Raw genomic sequence first — 17,915 nt, 5'->3', positions numbered from 1 at the left:
AAATTTTTAAATGTGCAAACTTCTTGTAACATCTTAATAAGGACAAGAAATTAAAATGCGTTCTCAATCGCAAATAGTGATAGAATTGGAAGCACCCAAATGAGTAGAAATATCCCAGTAAAACTTGGCCTAGGCACTGGCCTTCAGAAATAAGTTGAGAACATAAGTGGGAAAAAAAAGATGCAGAAGTTGAAAAACGAGACGCGTTCGGGAGTTGAATTAGAAGAGTAATCGCGGAAGGAGACAGCCTCGGGTTTCCGGAACGCGCATGCGCAACCCCAGCACTGCACCCTCCGCCTCCCCAGGCCACGAAGGAAGTGACGCAACTGAGGGGCGGGGTGGGCTCTGCGCCGGAAGTGGCTTGTAGTTAGTAAATAAGCACGAAAAGGCGAGAGGAGCTGTCTCCATCTTGTTAGTATCTGCTACTCCTGCGACGCTGTGAAGATGGGGAGCGTCTTGGGACTGTGCTCCATGGCGAGCTGGGTAAGGTGGTTTTTAGCGGCCTTCGGGGTGCTAGCGTGAGAGACAGAAGAAAGGCACCAGAGCTGGGCGGGTGAGGCCTAGAGAGACCGTGGTACCCCACCCAACGGGCAGTGCCTTCCTTCCCCATTTTCTCCCTTTCTCGCCTGGCCACTCCGACTCAGCTTCGGGGCCCTGAGTCTTTCGAAGAGCTGACCGGGGTGGCCGTGAGGAGCAGTGGACATGAGAAGTTGACCCCGATGGGAGAAGTGTAGCAGAGAGCTGGTAGTCTCCCTCCCCTACCCGTCTTTCGTGAAAGCTTTTCCCGATTCTTCCAGGCCCCCTTTTGTCCGATTTTTCTTATGTCTGCCTAGGCTATTTCTACAAAGGTTTTAGGCCCCTTCCTTTTGTGGAGTACCCCATCTCTTCTCGTCATCTCTTCCCAGCGACCTCAGACTGCAGCACTGTCATCCCTGGAGGCATGTCGGCCTCTTTGTTCTGTCGCGCAGGCTACAAATAAGTGACGGATATGTAGGGCAGCTTGGCAGTAATACTGATATAGTTATATCCTTTTTAAATGGTCCTAACTCTGCGACTGGGTCCTCGACCTCAATGGTATGAGAAAATTAGGTACTTCTCAAGTAATAATTTATGTATCTGGAAAAGCAGGTCAGTTCTGTGGTATTAAATACCAGTTTTTTGACATAAAGATGCTTGCGTAATTTGACATCTCACTTTTAATTAGGTGCACGTTGCATTTTGATTAGATAGCGTTGTTAGAGTGACACTATTCTTCATTATAGTGGCAAGATTTCTTGTTTCATGTGGTACAAATAAATTTGAGTTTGATATAACCACTCCCCCGCTCCCCAATAGACAAAATTTGACTTTACAGTTAATAAAGATATTTGTAATATGGGGCGAGATATTTGGGTTCAAGTCATATTTCTTTAATCCATGATTTATAAATTCCACTTATAACAATTGCTGGTCTGACTTCTCAGATGACCCCATTATATACATTAGCCAGCATTTTTAGTGTTTTACATACCTTACCTCTTTTTAAAAAGTTTTTGATATGGCTTGAACTATAAGTGTTAAATTTTAGTTAAATAATACATAGAGGTTACTCCAACCCAGGTCATTGTCTTGATTATGTTATTTTTTTCTTGTAGTTCGGTGTGGAAAGCTGGTATATTTTTCTTTCTTTCAAAGCTCAGAAAGTAGAGAATCACTTGAACCCATTGAGTATCTTATAAGAGGCATATTTAGTGTAATAATTTAAATGTATTACAAAATGATTATTATAGAATTGTCTTAATTTGGAGGATGTTTAATTCGATTTGTAAAGTCAGATTTTGTCCATTTATCAAGTGGGCCTGTTATTTGTATATAGTAAGTCATTAACTTAGATCAGTTAAGCCAGAATTAAAATGAACCTCATTCTTCCCTTGCTCCAGTTTCTTTAGACTTAATCAATTTTTGTAAAGGTTTTTTGTTTTATAAAACTGTAGAAAATACCTCAACTATGAAAAAAAGTATAAAAAGATTACATGTAACACTACTGTATAGAGATTAGTGTGTTAATTTTTTAATTTCATTTTGTGGTTTTTTTGTTTTGTGTTTTTGCTGTTAAGTGGCCTAGAATTAGATTGATCTTAATCCTTGGTTCAAGCATGGTTATTTGATTGATGATTACTTTAAGCATTATTATAAACCTCTGTGGACCTCCTGCCTAATCCTGTAACTACATTACCAGCAATATATGCCTGCTTAAGTGCTTTTCCCCACCCCAATCTTACAATGCTGTTAGTGAATAGCATTGATATTTTGAATCACTGTACTTTATATACAGTAACTATCACTTTTTGCCCAAGATATTTAATGTAGTTAAGTAATTGAGAAGAAGGAGCTTGTGATTCCTGACTGCTTATTTTGTGCAGCCTCTGCTAGATTTTTATTTTTTAGTACAATGACTTGATTTTGTAGAAATGATTCACAGTTGTTATGAATAGCCAAGCAGTGCAGAGTACAAAATGTAAATGTCACCAACAAAGTCCCACCACCAATAACATTTCTTCTCTCTCAATGCATATATACAGTTGGATGAATGAACAGACAAAAATACCTTGTTAAGGAACGGTAGCATGGTGGACATGTATTTTTAAAGAATTTAATTTTTTTTTCTGAATTTAACAAAAGAATATAAAAGTAAAGGAATTGCTGAATGTTAAGTAAACATTTCTTCATCAGGAGATGAAAGAGTTCTCTAAGGAGGTGTTTCTAGAGCAGTGGTTCTCAGCTGTCCCACAGGGAATATTTGGCAATGTCTGCAGGTATTTTTCATTGTCACAACTTGGGATAAGGGGTGCTAATAGCATCAAGTGGGTAGGATACTGCTAAATATTTCACAATACACAGGCTAGTCCTCAACAACAAAGAATTATTTGGCCCAGGATGTGAGTAGTGCCATGGCTGAGAAATCCTGCTTTATCCTCTTCACTTGGCCAGTGTAAGAAAGGGAATGAAATTTAAGAGTCTTAGCTGCTCTTTAAAAAAGCATTCAACTAATCATCCTATTTTCACCTCTACCTTCAGCCTCACTTATGGAGGCACCTGGTGCCACCAATTCCTGATGTATTCGAGGATTCTATACAAATTTTATTGCTTAACTTTTTCCTTACTTTTTCCTTTGATGGTTTATAATTCAACTTTCTTGACCCATTAAATCAGTTATTATTTTGTTCCTTACAGTTTATTCTCCTGGGTTTTGTTTTTTTTTTTACTTTTTAAGTTTATTCCTTCTGTTAAAAATCCTTTTATTTTTCATTTTATTGGTGTTTCTAAAGTAATTCATATATTCAGTTTGCCATCTTTAACCAGAATTCCTTTGTATTATTTTTTATATATGGCTGTATTGTGTTATAACCATAATTCCCACAGTTGTTTAATCTTAGAACTAAACCAGTCATCCTTAAAATATCTGGGACCCAGTAGCATCAGCACACTAGGAGACTTACTGGAAACACTGACTGGGCCCCAGCATTCTATTTTAATATGCTCTCCTCGTGATTCTGATGGAAAACCACAGTTCTACACTTAAATGGATTCAAAACTCAAAGCATTCTTTTTTACCATGGCTTCTCCCAGTTTTTTTTTTTTTTAATGTTAATGTCATCTCATAATTGACCAAATTTGGTCGACCAGTAGATTTTTTCAAAAAGGATTTATGGATGATGAAATCCCTGAATTTTTCATATTTAAAAATGCCTCATATGTTTTTGAGAGACATTGTAGACTGGTATAATAGTATACCCATTTCCTTCAGGACTTTGTAGTTATTTCTATGAATTGTGTTCTGTCTTATCCCACCCTGGTAGTCATTCCCTTCCAACACATCTCATATACATAATTGACCTGTTTCTTCTGCTTGGGTATCTGAAGAGCTTTACTTATCTTTGAAATTAACCAAGTATGTCTGACTTTAAATCTTTTATCACTTTTTTTTTCTGGAAAATATCGTTCTTTTGAAAATACAGACTTATTTCTTTAAGGAAGTTGTTATTGTATTATATCTTTGAATGTCCTTTTTTGTTTTATTTATTTAGAGGATTCTCTATTTTAAGGGCATGAGTTACTTTCATGTTATATTGTCTTAGTTTTCCTTCCATATTATTTTTCCTATTTTTATTTTTGTCATTTTTTTAGTTGATATAATTTACATAGAATTCATACTTTGTAGTATGTGGTTCTGTGAGTTTTGACAGATCATGTAGTTGTGTAACCACTACAGAACATTTATCACCTTAAAGAATTATGCCATCCCCATCCTGGAGAATCCCTGTTTTTTTTTCAGAGTCCTCCCTTTCCAGAATGTCACGTAAATGGAATCATACAGCATATAGCCTTTGGAGTCTGGCTTCTTTTACTTAGTGTAATCCATTTGAGATTCATTCATATTGTGGTGTGTATTAGTAGTTTCTTCCTTATTGTTGCATAGTATTCCATTGCTTGGACGTACCACAGCTTGTCTGTCTACTCACCAGTTGAGGGGCATTTCCAGATTTTGGTGGTTAAGTAGCTGTAAGCACTCCTGTAAAGTTTTTTTCTGTGACTATAACTTCTTATTTTGTTTACCTAAATACCTTGCAGTAGGATGGTTAAATCATATGGTAAATATACATTTCACTTATAAGAAATTGCCAAACTGATTTCCAAGATGGTCATATTAGTTTTTATTCTCACCAGCAAGTATGTTCTTTAAGTCTGTGGCTTGTCTTTTCATTCTCGGAATGGTGTCCTTCAAAAAGTAGAAGTAATTGTGCTTTCTATATTGATTTGCTTTGGCACTTTTGTCAAAAACTTCTTTACCATATTTAAGTCTGTTTTTGAACTCTGTTCCTTTTATGTGTCCATACTTTTGCCTAAATTACCCTATTTTAATTACTGTAGCTTTAAAGTTAGTCTTGAAATCAGGTAGTGTGAGTCTTCCAACTCTGTTCTTTTTCAAAATACTTTGGGCTACTCTAGTTCTTTTGCCTTTCCATAAAAGTTCTAGAAGCAGCTGGTTTGTTTCTACCAAACTCCTGCTGGAATTATGATTGGAATTGGGTTGAATTCATAGATCAGTTTGGAAAGAATTGATATCTTAATATGGATTCTTCCAATCCATGAGCCCGTTTATCTTGCCATTTATTTAGATCTTTGATTTCTTTCATTAGTGTTTTTTAATTTTCATCATTTGAAAGCTAGTGTATATTTTATTAGATTTATACTTAAGTATTTCTTTTTGTTGGTTTAATTTCAGTTTCCAGTTGTTTGCTGCTAATACTCAGAAGTATAATTGATAGATATGTCCATACTGATCTTGTGTCCTGTGACCTCATTAAACTTTCTTGTAGTTCTAGTAACATTCTTGTAAGTTCTTCGGGGTTTTTTCATGTTGACAATTATGTGTGGAAGAAAGCAGTTTTATTTCTTCCTTTCCAAAGTATATACCTTTTCTTGCCTTGTTATATTGGCTGGGACCTCCAGTGTGCAGTCGAATACAAGTGGTGAGAGCAGAGATTCTTGGCCTTGTTTTGGATCTTAAGGGAAATCATTCAGATTTTCACCATGAAGTATGGTTGACAGCTATAGTTTTTTGTTTTTTTGGTAAATGTACTTTATCAACTCGAGGATATTCTGTTTGTTTGCTGAAAATTTTTTAGTTTGTTTTATAATGAATGGGTATTGAGTTTTTCAAATGATTTTTCTGCTTCCACTGAGATGGCCAGAATGGTTATCCTTTAGTCTATTAATGTGGTGAAATGATTTTTTTTGTTGTTGTTTTTGTTTTTGTGGTACGCGGGCCTCTCACTGCTGTGGCCTCTCCCGTTGTGGAGTACAGGCTCCGGATGCGCAGGCTCAGCGGCCATGGCTTGTGGGCCCAGCTGCTCCGCGGCTTGTGGGATCTTCCCAGACCGGGGCACGAGCCCACGTCCCCTGCATCGGCAGACGGACTCTCAACCACTGCGCCACCAGGGAAGCCCTGTGGTGAATTGATTTGATTGATTTTTCAAAAGCTTAATCAGCCTTGCTTTTTCCCAGCTAAACCCCACCTGATCACAATGTATCCTTTTGTATATTTTTTCTAAGACTATTTTCTTTTAAAGCAGTTTTAGTTTCACAGAAAAATGAGAGGTAGAGATTTTCCATATATCCCCTGCCCCGACACGTGGAAAGCCTCCCCCATTGCCAACATTCCCCACCAGAGTGGTGCATTTGTTACAATTAATGAACCTATCAATACATCAACACATCACAATCACCCAAAGTCTGTAGTTTACATTCTTGGTGCTGGACATTCTGTGGATTTGGACAAATGTATAATGACATGTATCCACCATTATAGTAGCATACAGAGTAGCATACAGAGTAGTTTTCCTGCCCTAAAAATCCTCTCTGTGCTTTGCCTGTTCATCCCTCCACCCACTCCTGATCTGTTTGCTGTCTCCATAGTTATGCCTTTTCCAGAATGTCATACAGGTGGAACCATACATGTATGTATGTAGCTTTTTCAGATTGGTTTCTTTCAGCTAGTAATATCTATTTAAGGTTCCTCCATGTCTTTTCATGGTTTAATAACTCATTTCTTCTTAACATTGAATTATATTCACTGTCTGAATGTACCAGAGTTTATTTATCCATTTACCTACTGAAGGACATCTCATTTGCTTCTGAGTTTGGGCATTTACAAATAAAGCTGCTATAAACATCCATGTGCAGGTTTTTGTGTGAACTTAAGTTTTCAACTCCTTTAGTTAAATACCAAGGAATGCAATTGCTGGATTTTATGGGAAGAAATGTTTGGTTTTGTAAGAAACTGCCAAACTGGGGGGATTTTGATTTGGATTGCATTGAGTCTGTAGATCAAGTTTGAGGAACTGACATCTTAACAATATTGAGTCTTCCTAATCCATGAACATGGAATATCTGTCCATTTTGTAGTTCTTTGATTTTGCTAATCAAGAGTTTTGTAGTTTTCCTGATATTGATCTTGTACATACTTAGTTAGACTTATACTAAGTAATTTGTGTTTTTGGATGCTAACATAAATGTTATTGTGTTATTTCAAATTCCACTTTTTCATTGCTGGTGTATAGGAAAACAATTGACTATTGTACATTAACCTTGTATTCTGCAACCTTGCTGTAATCGCTTAGTTCCAGGAGTTTTTTTGTTGATTTTGCACTTTCTATGTAGATGGCAATGTCACCTGTGAACGAAGACAATTTAATTTTTTTCTACTAATATGTATACCTTTAATTTCCTTTTCTTGTCTTACTACATTCTGGACCTTCCGGGAAAATGTTGAAAAGAAGTAGTGAAAGGGAACATCTTTGCCTGATTTTAACGGGAAAACTTCCAGTTTCTCACCATTAAATATGATGTTGTCTGTAGGTATTTTGATGATGTCCTTTACCAAGTTCAGAAAGTTCTCCTCTATTCCTAGTTTATTGAGAGTTTTTATCATGAATGAGTGTTGGGTTTTGTCAACTGCATTTTCTGTATCTAAAATGTGATCATATAATTTTTCTTATTTTATCTTCTTGATGTGATGGATTACATTAATTGATTTTTGAATGTTGAACTAGTCTTGCATTTCTGGGATAACTTGGTCATGGTGTGGAATTCTTTGTATACATTATTGGATTTGATTTGCTAATGTTTTGTTAAGACTTATGCCTCTATGTTCATGAGAGAGGTTAATCTTTTATTTTCTTGTAATGTGTTTGTCAGGTTTTGTTATTAGAGTAATGCTGACTTCATAGAATAAGTTAGGAGGTATTCCCTCTACTCCTGTTCTCTGAGACTGTAGAGAATTGATATAATTTGCTCCTTAAGTGTTTAGTAGAATTCACCAGTGAACCTGTCTGGGCCTAGTGCTTTCTGTTTTGGAAGGCTATTAATGATTGATTAATTTTCTTTAATAGAGGCCTGTTCAAATTGTCTCTTTCTTGTGTGAGTTTTGGCAGCTTGTATCTTCCAAGGAGTTGGTCCATTTATGAAGGTTATCAACTTTGTTGGCATAGAATTGTTCATAGTATTCTTTCATTATCCTTTTAATGTCCATAGGGCTTGTAGTGACATCCCCTCTTTGATTTCTGGTATTAGTAATTTGTGTTCTCTCTTTTTTTCTCAGTTAGCCTTACTGGGGGCTTATCAATTCTGTTGATCCTTCCAAAGAACCAGCTTTTGGTTTCATTGATTTTTCACTATTTTCTATTCCTAATTGCATTGATATCTGATCTAGTTCTTATTTTTTCTGTTTATTTTTGATTTAATCTGCATTTCTTTTTCTAGTTTCCTAAGATAGAAGCTTAGATGGTTGATTTTAGATTTTCTTTTCTGATAAATGCATTCAGTGCTATAAATTTCCTCAAAGCACTGCTTTCACTGAATCCCACAAGTTTCTATAAATTGTGTTATTTTCATTTAGTTCAAAAATTTTTTTAAATTTCTCTTGAGATTTCTCTGACCTATGTGTTTATTTTAAAAAGTGTATTGTTTAATCTCTAAGGATTTTGGGATTTTCCAGTTATCTTTTTGCTGTTGATTTTTAGTTAATTGCATTGTAGTCTGAGAGTAGTCAGTGTATGGTTTCTGCTGGTTTAAGCTTGATAATGTGTTTTATTGTCAAGAATGTGGTTTTGGTGAATGTCCTGTGTGATCTTGGAGAGGAATGTGTATTCTCTGGTTATTGGATAGAGTAGTATGTAAATGTCAGTTATCCATTTGATTGGTGGTGTTGAGTTCAACTGTATCCTTATTGATTTTCTGCTTGCTCAATCTGTCCATTTCTGAGAGACAGGTGTTGAAGTCTCTTAACTGTGATAGTGGATTCATCTATTTCTCCTTGGCATTTTATCAATTTTGCATTACATAGTTTGATGCTCTGCTGTTAGGTGCATACATATTAAGAATTATGTCTTCTTGGACAATTGACCTCTATCATTATGGAATGCCTTTCTTTATCCCAGATAACTTTTGTTGTTTTGAAGTCTGCTCTGTCTGAAACTAATATAGCTATTCCTGTTTTCATTTAGTGTTAGCCTGTTGTATTTTTCTCCATCCATGTACTTTTATTCTGTATATGTGTGTATATTTAAAGTGGATTTCTTGTAGATGACATAATTGGGTTTTATTTTTTGATCCACTCTGACAGTCTCTGTTTTTTAATTGATAAATTTAGATCTCTGACCTACAAGGTGATTATTGATAGATTTGGATTCATATTTACCATACTCGTTAATGTTTTCTGTTTGTTGCCCTTGTTTTTCCTGTTGTGTGTTGGGGGGTGTTGTTTAAGCATTGTATATGATTCCATTTTCTCTCTTATATAGCATATCAGTTAAATTTTTTTAACTTCTGTAAAATTTTATTTATTTACTTATTTTTGGGTTTGTTGCCCTATTTATCAGTGCATTTGGGCTGCTCTAACAAAAGACCACAGACTGGGTGGCATGTAAAGAACAGAAATTTGTTTCTCACAGTTCTAGAGACTGGTAGTCCAAGATTAGGGTGCCTGCGTGGTTATCTTCTGTGTCTGGTGAAGGCCCTCTTTGGGTTGCAGACTGCGAACTTCTTCATATGTCTTCACATGGCCGAAGAGGTGAGGATCTCTCTCGGGTCTCCTTTATAAGAGCACTAATCCCATTCATGAGGTCTCTCCCCTTTTGATCTAATTCTTCCCAAAGGCCCTATCTCCTAACATCATCGTATGCATTAGATTTTCAACATATGAATTTCAATCTGTAGCACCATGGAATTTGCAGTGTACGTTTACAACTAATCCACTTTCAAGTAACAGTATACCACTATACACACTTCAGTATAATGCTGTACCAGTTGATAGCTAGTGTGAATACCTTGTAATAGCAGAACAGTCTTTCCTCCTTTCCTTTCTACATTACTGTCATTCACTTTATGTGTGTGTGTGTGTATATATAAACAATGTGTGTATATATATACCCACATATATGTATGTATTACAGAAGTATGTGTATAGGCATAACATATATGTGCATACATAATACATTGTTTCTCTTGTTATTTTGAGCAAACGTTAGCTCAACTAAGAAAAGTAAGTTTTTATTTCACTTTCGTTTACCCTTTCTTTATGCTCTTTCCTTTTTTATGTAGATTAGAGTTTCTGACCTATGTTATTTTCCTCATCTCTAAAGAACTTTGAACATTTCTTGCAAGTAGGTCTACAATTTGGCAACAAATTCTGTTAGCTTTAATTTGGGAAAGTATTTCTACTTCTTTCAAAGGATAATTTGCAGAGTAGAGAACTATAGGTGGGTGAGTTTTTTTCTCTCAATGCTAAAATATTTCACTTCACTCTTGTTCGTGGTGTCTGAGGAGAACTCGGATATAATTCGTTACTTGTTTATCTATAGGTAAGGTGTTTTTTCCTCTGGCTCCTTTCAAGACTTTTTATTTTCTGTAGTTACAAGCGCTTTATCTAGGTGTAGGGTTTGTTTGTTTTGTGGAGGGTGGGGTATATATGTCTGATGTTAATTTGGGAAAATTCTGTCATTTAAAAAAATTTTTTTTTCCCTTCTCCTTCTGGTACTCCCATTATATTATACCATTTGTAGTTGTCTCACAATTCTTGGATGTTCTGTTGAACAAAATATCAGTCTTTACTCTCTTGGCTTTTTAGTTTGGGAAATTTCTATTGAGATAGTCTACAGCTCAGAAATTATTTCCTTAGCCATGTCTGCATTCTTCATTTCTGTTAGTGTTTTTTATTTCTAGCATTTCTTTTTGGTTCTTTTTTAGGATTTTCATCTCTGCTTCTTGTAGGCTGTCTACTTTATCCATTAGAATCCTTAACGTATTATAGTTGTTTTAAATTTTTGGTTGGTAAGTCTAACTTACCTGCCATGCTGGTTTTGATGCTTGCTCTATCTCTTCAAATTGTGTTTTTTGCCTTTTGTTATGCCAGTAATTTTATTCCTAATAGCCAGACACTATGTACCAACTAAAAGGAACTGCTATAAATAGACTTTGGATTGTGTCATGGTGAGGTGTGGGGGAAGGAGAAACATTCCATCATTCTCTGATTAGGTCTTAGTCTTTTAATAAGCCTATGCCTCTGGACTGTGAACTTTACAAGTGTTTCTCAGTTTTTTCCTCCCCCCTTAAATGGGGGAGGATGGCTAGAATAGGTTGGAGTTGAGTATTTCTCTTCCCCTAGATTATTTATCCTCTGATAATACCCCAGCAAGTTAGACTCTATTTAACTAGTTTCTCTTGAGGTCGAGTGTTAAGAGCAGTGTTCTAGTATATTTCAGAATGGTTCCTTTTCCCCTTTGCTGCAAGAAGCAGGGGGGAATTTTTCTCTCATGTTTACTATGAGAACCTGTTTGAAGTCCTAGAGGAAAAGTTCACAAATTTGTGGGGCCTTTGTATAACTGGGTTTTCCTGGAATTTTTAACTCTCAGACTTGTCCACAGTGAGGCTCCAGCAATTCTTCAGTTATTCTCCAGGATATCCTCCCTGCACAGTGGTTCCCAAGTGAGTTTCCACTTGTGGGCTCTAGTAAGCCACGACTCCCTATATTCACCTGTCTGTCTCTTCAGTCTTGGGGGCAGTGACTTACCCTATGTCCTCACCTAGCTTATGGATCCTAGAAGAATTGTTGATTTTTTTAGTCTGCTTGGCTTTTTACTTGTTGTTAGGATGGAGTGGGGTTTCTAAGCTCCTTACCTGTGGAAATGGAAACTGGAAATCTTTGTATACTTTTTATATTGTTGACAAGATATTAGGGACTTTTTTTTTGATGTTCATAAAAGATATTGGTCTGTTGTTTCCTTATGATATCTTTGGATTTAGTATCACTTTTTTGCCTCTTCAGTTTTCTGTAAGAATTTGGGTAGAGTGGTTTGATTTATTCTTTAAATGTTTAATGGAATTCACTAGTGAAGCCGTCTATGCTTGCGAAGGTTTGTAACTACAAATTCAGTGTCTTGACTAGATACAGGGTTATTCATCCTATATATTTCTCATTGAATGATTTCTGGTAGTTTGGATTTTTCATGGAGCATGTCCATTTTATCTAAGGTGTTGAATTATTGAATAAAATTGCTCATAGTTTTCTCTCATAATCATTTGATGCTTGTAAGATCTGTAATAATGTCCTCTCATTTCCTACACTGATGATTTGTGTGTTCCCTCTCTTGCTGTTTTTTATCCTGATCAGTCTGACTATATAGGTTTCTAAATTGTAATGTTCTTCTAAAACTAGCTTCACGGACTTCCTTGTTTCCTGTTTTTTACCTCATTGATTTATCTTTATTCTGCCTATTTGGGCTACAATTTGCTCATTTAATAACTTAAGGTGGAAGCTCTGATCAGTGATTTGATATATTTATTCTTATTTAATATAGCCATTTAATGCTATAGGTTTCTTTTAAACACTGCTTTAGGTGCATTCCAGAAATGTGATATGTTATTATTTTCATTGTCTTTAATTTATTCTTTGATGTCTTTTGCCTGTGGGTTAATTAGACTATGCTATTTAGTTTCTAGAGATATCTTTGTTATTGATCAGTATTTACTTCCATTGTGGACCAAGAATCCATGTATGATTTGAATAATTTTATATTTATTGAGATTTGAGATTTGTTTTATGGCCCAGAATATAGTCTGTTTTGGTTAAGTGTTCTCTGTGCTTTTGAAAATAGTTTTTACTGTGCTTTCATTAGATGGAGTATTTCCTAAATGTCAGACACAGTTGATTAATAATGTTGTTCAAGTTTTCTATATATTTATTGGGTTTTTTTGCTTCTATTTCAATTAATGAAAGAACATAAATGTGGATTTGTTTGTTACTCTTTTTAGTTTTATTAATTCTTTCCTTGATGCATTTTGAAGTTCTCTTTTAGATGCAGAAATATTTACGATTGTATGTTGTATGTTTCCTCCATGAATATCCCATATTTCCATGTATCAATATGTCCCCTTTTATTATGAAATGGCCCTCTTTATCCCTGGTAAAATTCTTTACTCTGAAGTCTACTTTGTCTGATACTGCTGTAGCGTGGTATGTGTGTATGTATATATATATATGTGTGTGTGTATGTATTATTTTTGTATATATATGTATGTACACTTTTTTCTTTATACTTTTAACCAATTGTGTCTTTGTGTTTAAGTGGGTTTCTTGTAGAAAAGTTGGATCTTGCTCTTTTATCTGACAATCTGCCTTTTAATTGGGAGTGTTTAGTCCATTTATGTGATTATAGATTATGTTTAGGCTTAAATCAACCACCTTTCTATTTGTTTTCTGTTTATCCTCTCTGTTCATTGTCTCTTTTCCTTAGTTTTTGCCTTATTTTGGATTAATTAGCCATTTCTTAGTATTCTGTTTTATATCTTTTAGCTTACTAGCTGTATTTCTTTGTTTTGCTTTTTTATAAGTCACTTTAGGGTTTTTAGTATTTAACTTAACTACAATCTACCTTTGTGTGATATCCACTTTATTTCTAATTTAAGTGTATACAGAAGTATAGTTGAATGTCTCCTCTTCCAGCCTGTTTTTTTTAATTAATTAATTTTTTTTATTATTTATTTTTTGGCTGCATTGGGGCTTCACTGCTGCATGGGCTTTCTCTAGTTGCGGCGAGCGGGGGCTACTCTTTGTTGTGGTATATGGGCTTCTCACTGCCATGGCTTCTCTTGTTGCGGAGCACGGGCTCTAGGTTCATGGGCTCTAGAGCGCAGGCTCAGTAGTTGTGGCCCATGGGCTTAGTTGCTCCGCGGCATGTGGGATCTTCCCGGACCAGGGATTGAACCCGTGTCCCCTGCATTGGCAGGCAGATTGTTAACCACTGCGCCACCAGGGAAGTCCTTCCAGCCTATTTGTAATTGTCACACATTTTACTTCCATCTTTGTTATAACCACCAGAATACATTGCTATTATTTTTGCTTAAAAAAAATAATAATCTTTTAAGGTAATCTTTTTGATGTAAGAAAAAAATACACACTACTTCCTTTGTTCATTTCTTTTGGGTAGATCCACATTTCTGCTGGTGTAACTTTCCTTCTTGAAAGATAGATTTGTTAGTTTTTGATCCTTTATGCCTAAAAATGTCTTCACTTTGCCTTAATTTTTGAAAGATATTTTTGCTGAGTATAAACTTCTGTGCTTACAGTGGTTTTTTTCATTCAGTAATGACATTTGGCTTGCAGTATTTCTTACTAGAAGTTGATACCTTTCTTTGTTCCTCTTTATATAATGTGCCTTTATTATTTTGCTTGCTTTTAAGATTTTTCTGTTTACCATTGTTTTTCAGCAGTTTATGATGTGACTTGATGTAGTTTTCATTATATTTGTATCACTAGGGCTTTCTTGAGTTTCTTGGATCTGTGAGTTTATAGTTTTCATTAAATTAGGAACATTTTGGCAATTATTTCCTCAAAAGGACTTTCCTGTCTCCTCTCTCCTTCAGGAACCCCAATTTCACATATATTAGGCTGTTTGAAATTGTGTCACAACACTAATCCTCTGTTTTTTTTTTTTTTTTTTAGTTTTTTAATCTCTAATTTTGGATCATTTCTTTTGCTATGTCTTCAAGTTCATTAGTCTTTTCTGCAGTGTCTTATCATGTACTTTTTGGTTCAGAGATCTTATTTTTCATCTCCATAAGTTTGATATGGATCTTTTAAATTATCTTCCATATCTTTCCTTGACATGCTGTGTTCTCTCCTTGAGCAAATGAAGTATAATTACAATAACATTAGAGTGCCATTATTTATAACTGAATTAAGTCATCTGTGTAATTTCAGGTTGGTTTTGATTTATTGACTTTTCTCCTCATTCTAGGTTGTTTTTTCCATACTGGCATGCCTACCAATTTTTTTATTAGCTGTTAGGTATTGTAAATTTTACCTTGATGGGTGCTGGATGTGTTGTATTTTTAAAAAACATTCTTGGGCCCTATTCTTAGACATAGGTGAGTTATTTGAAGAGAATTTGATCTTTTCAGTGTTTGCTTTTAGGCTTTGTTAAGTGAGACTGGAGTAGCTTTAGCCTTATGGCTTATTTCCACACACACCCCCTACCCCCCCCACCCCTGCCCAATACTGTGTAATAATAATAGCCTTATAACTCTGCTCAAGGCCTTATAAAGTTCTTCCACTCTGGCTGGTAATACCACTCTCCCCACTCCCCCACCCCCACCCCACAGAGTAATTTAATCAAATGCATGTACTGATCAGTGCTCTGCTGAAGACACAAGTTGAAGCTTCTGCAGATCTCTGGAGTTCACTCTTGGTGTAGCTTTCTCCTCTCCTTGTTTCTGCCCTATGAACTTTAGCTGCCTTCACTTCCCTGAACTCTCAACTGTCCCAACTCTGTCTCCTCAATTCAGTAGACTGCTGTCCTCTGTCTGGATTCTCCTCCCTGCACTGGAAACTTTTTCCCAGGCAGAAAGATTGGGACAGTCATAGAGTTCACACTGTTTCATCTCTCTCAGAAACTAGTGTCCTACATTGCCTATTGTTAATTGTCTGAAAAACCATTGTTTCATTAATTTTTTTCCCTTGGATTAAGGCAGTAGGGTAAGTCTGGTCACTGTTACTCTATCTTGGCTTGAGTTTATGGTACTTAATCCCAGACTTTATTCATCGATCAGATTTTATTTTCAGCTGTTTTTGTTTTGTTCCATGATAGTTAATTACTGTTTTTTTAAGCATGTTTTTCCCCTTCTCATTTCTTCTCAGCCTTGCAATCCTCCTTTTCAGCTTGTTCTATTCTTTTCATTTTGAGCTCTCCTTTTTGCTTCAGGTGTACCAATTTTAGGGAATTTCCTCTTCTTACTGAGTTATGTTTTATTTCAGATTGGATTTTTCAAATGCCTTTTTTTTGTCTGAGGGGACATATTTGCTTATTTTTATGTTTTGCTAAAGTGTGTTTGCATTGTTTCCACGACATTTATTTTTATCTTACTGAAGTTTAGTATAAGTGGTTCTTATCCTACCTTATATTGGTTACTATAGTGTGTCTGGCTTCTACAATTCTCCCTTCCTGTGGTATCTGATGGTATGGTGGAGCTCAGCCTAGATTATATTCAATTCTTTTGAGGATACTTTCATTTTGCCTTTCTGAGATATTGTTAAATTCCATTACTAGTATTTGCCTCTCCTGCTGAGGGAGATATTCTTTTTCCCTAGGATATACTACTAGTTTAGTGTGGAGTTCTGTTAGACAATGCTAGCTAGCCTCACTTGTTCACTTATCCTGTTTTGCCTGATTCTAATAGAAAATTTTACTGTTATCACTACTACCAAGTCAGAAGAGGGAAAAGATAAGGATATCAATTCACTTCTTTTCCTCCTCTGGCGTATCTGAGAAATATCAGACTTTTGTGAATTCACGAGCATGATTTCTGGGGTTAAAAGGCAGGAGTTGGAGATCAGCTTGTAAGTGTGAATATTCCATTCCTTTTCTTAGCTAAACTTTGGTTGCTGCTGCTGTTTTTTCCCCCCTTTTGTTGTTTTAACTGAGTTTACTCATTTTGCTTGATATAAAGGGCAAGCACTTTTTGGTTTTACTTTGCTTCAGTTTTACCCAGAAGTTACTAAATTTTATAGTTTATAGATAATATATGTGAACCAAATCTCTTGGTAATTACTTTAACTCCAATCCTTTCTTTTTTGAGTAGATAGAATGTAAGTTTTCACTGTATCATTTTAAACTATACTGACTTTTAAAGTTCTTTTTCCAGATACCATGTTTGTGTGGCAGTGCCCCATGTTTGCTGTGCCGATGCTGTCCTAGTGGAAACAACTCCACTGTAACTAGGTTGATCTATGCACTTTTTTTGCTTGTTGGAGTGTGTGTATCTTGTGTAATGTTGATACCTGGAATGGAAGAACAACTAAATAAGGTTAGTTTTCTTTTTTTTTTTAAATGATTAACTGAACCTTTAGTATGTATATGCATAAAACTGCTTCTTGTGTATTGGAAACAGAATACTGTAAAAAGGAAGAATACTTAATCCGAGTTTTAGTAGTTCATGATCATTTAGGAAAGACAAACAGTGAAAGGCAGCTTATTAAAATTCTCTGATGGTAGGGCAGAAAATGTGTTGTGTTAATATGAGGAAATCAGTAATTCTAACCAGGGAAATGTCAGAATCACTGTGGGTCTCATGGAAAAAGGGACATTCTAAGAATCAGTAAATTTTTGTATGCAGAAATTGAAAAATAGGAAGCAGAATGAGGATAAAAGCTTTTTGAGCTAAGTATGTATGCCTTAGGAAGATTTATCTGATAATTAGGATAGAAGGCAGCAGTTAAGTATGGTGGCTCTTGGAATGGTGTAATCAAGAAGGGCATAGAGGGCCTGAAATAATTCTCTGAATGTAGAATTGACTGAATCTGGATTTAAATATTGGCAGTGATAGAATAATAAATAATAACCAGGTTCTGATCCTAGATAACTGAGAGGAAACTGTTGCTGTTAACTCAGGAAAAAAAAGAGAATAGGTGTTTTATTAAACTTTTTTTTTCCCCCAGGGAGTCAGGTTGTGCAAAGAGATGGGGAAAATATAATCTAGTATATAATATGTTAGCTTGTGGGTACTGCACCACATTGTGTGTGTGTGTGTGTCCAGCAGGAAGGAAAAAATTTGGGTGTGTAACTCATAAAAGAAATCAGAGATAGAGATGAAATTCAAACTATGGCAGCATACGCTGAAGAAGACCATTTGGAGTGAGGAGAGCTAGAGCTTTGACAAAAGCTCTAAAGGGAGTTGATGGAGAAAAGGGAACCTCTGAAGGAACAGTGAAAAAAGAGAACCAAGAACCTGTTTAGTAAGCCTTAGGAACAGAGTCTTAAGAATGACAGCATAATGTCTGTTTAAAAAAGGTAAAGGAGTGTGAGGATTAAGAAGTAGCC

General features: G+C 35.6%; 1 protein-coding gene across 1 annotated transcript in view; it reads left to right on the top strand.

Moving 5' to 3' along the window:
- The first annotated feature begins 343 nt into the window (after window positions 1–343).
- SERINC1 (serine incorporator 1) overlaps window positions 344–17,915 on the top strand; it is a 32,241-nt gene continuing 14,669 nt past the window's right edge. Inside the window, exons 1-2 of the mRNA XM_082669084.1 lie at window positions 344–483; window positions 16,741–16,902. Coding sequence (XP_082525210.1) covers window positions 445–483; window positions 16,741–16,902 — 201 coding nt within the window. The 5' untranslated portion in view covers window positions 344–444. The remainder of the gene's footprint in view (window positions 484–16,740; window positions 16,903–17,915) is intronic.

Source organism: Grampus griseus (assembly GCF_964374135.1).
Source record: "Grampus griseus genome assembly, chromosome: 13".
In the NCBI taxonomy this organism is placed as follows: domain Eukaryota; kingdom Metazoa; phylum Chordata; class Mammalia; order Artiodactyla; family Delphinidae; genus Grampus; species Grampus griseus.
The sequence above is the reverse complement of the archived record's forward strand: the minus strand, read 5'-3'. Positions and strand labels throughout refer to the sequence as shown.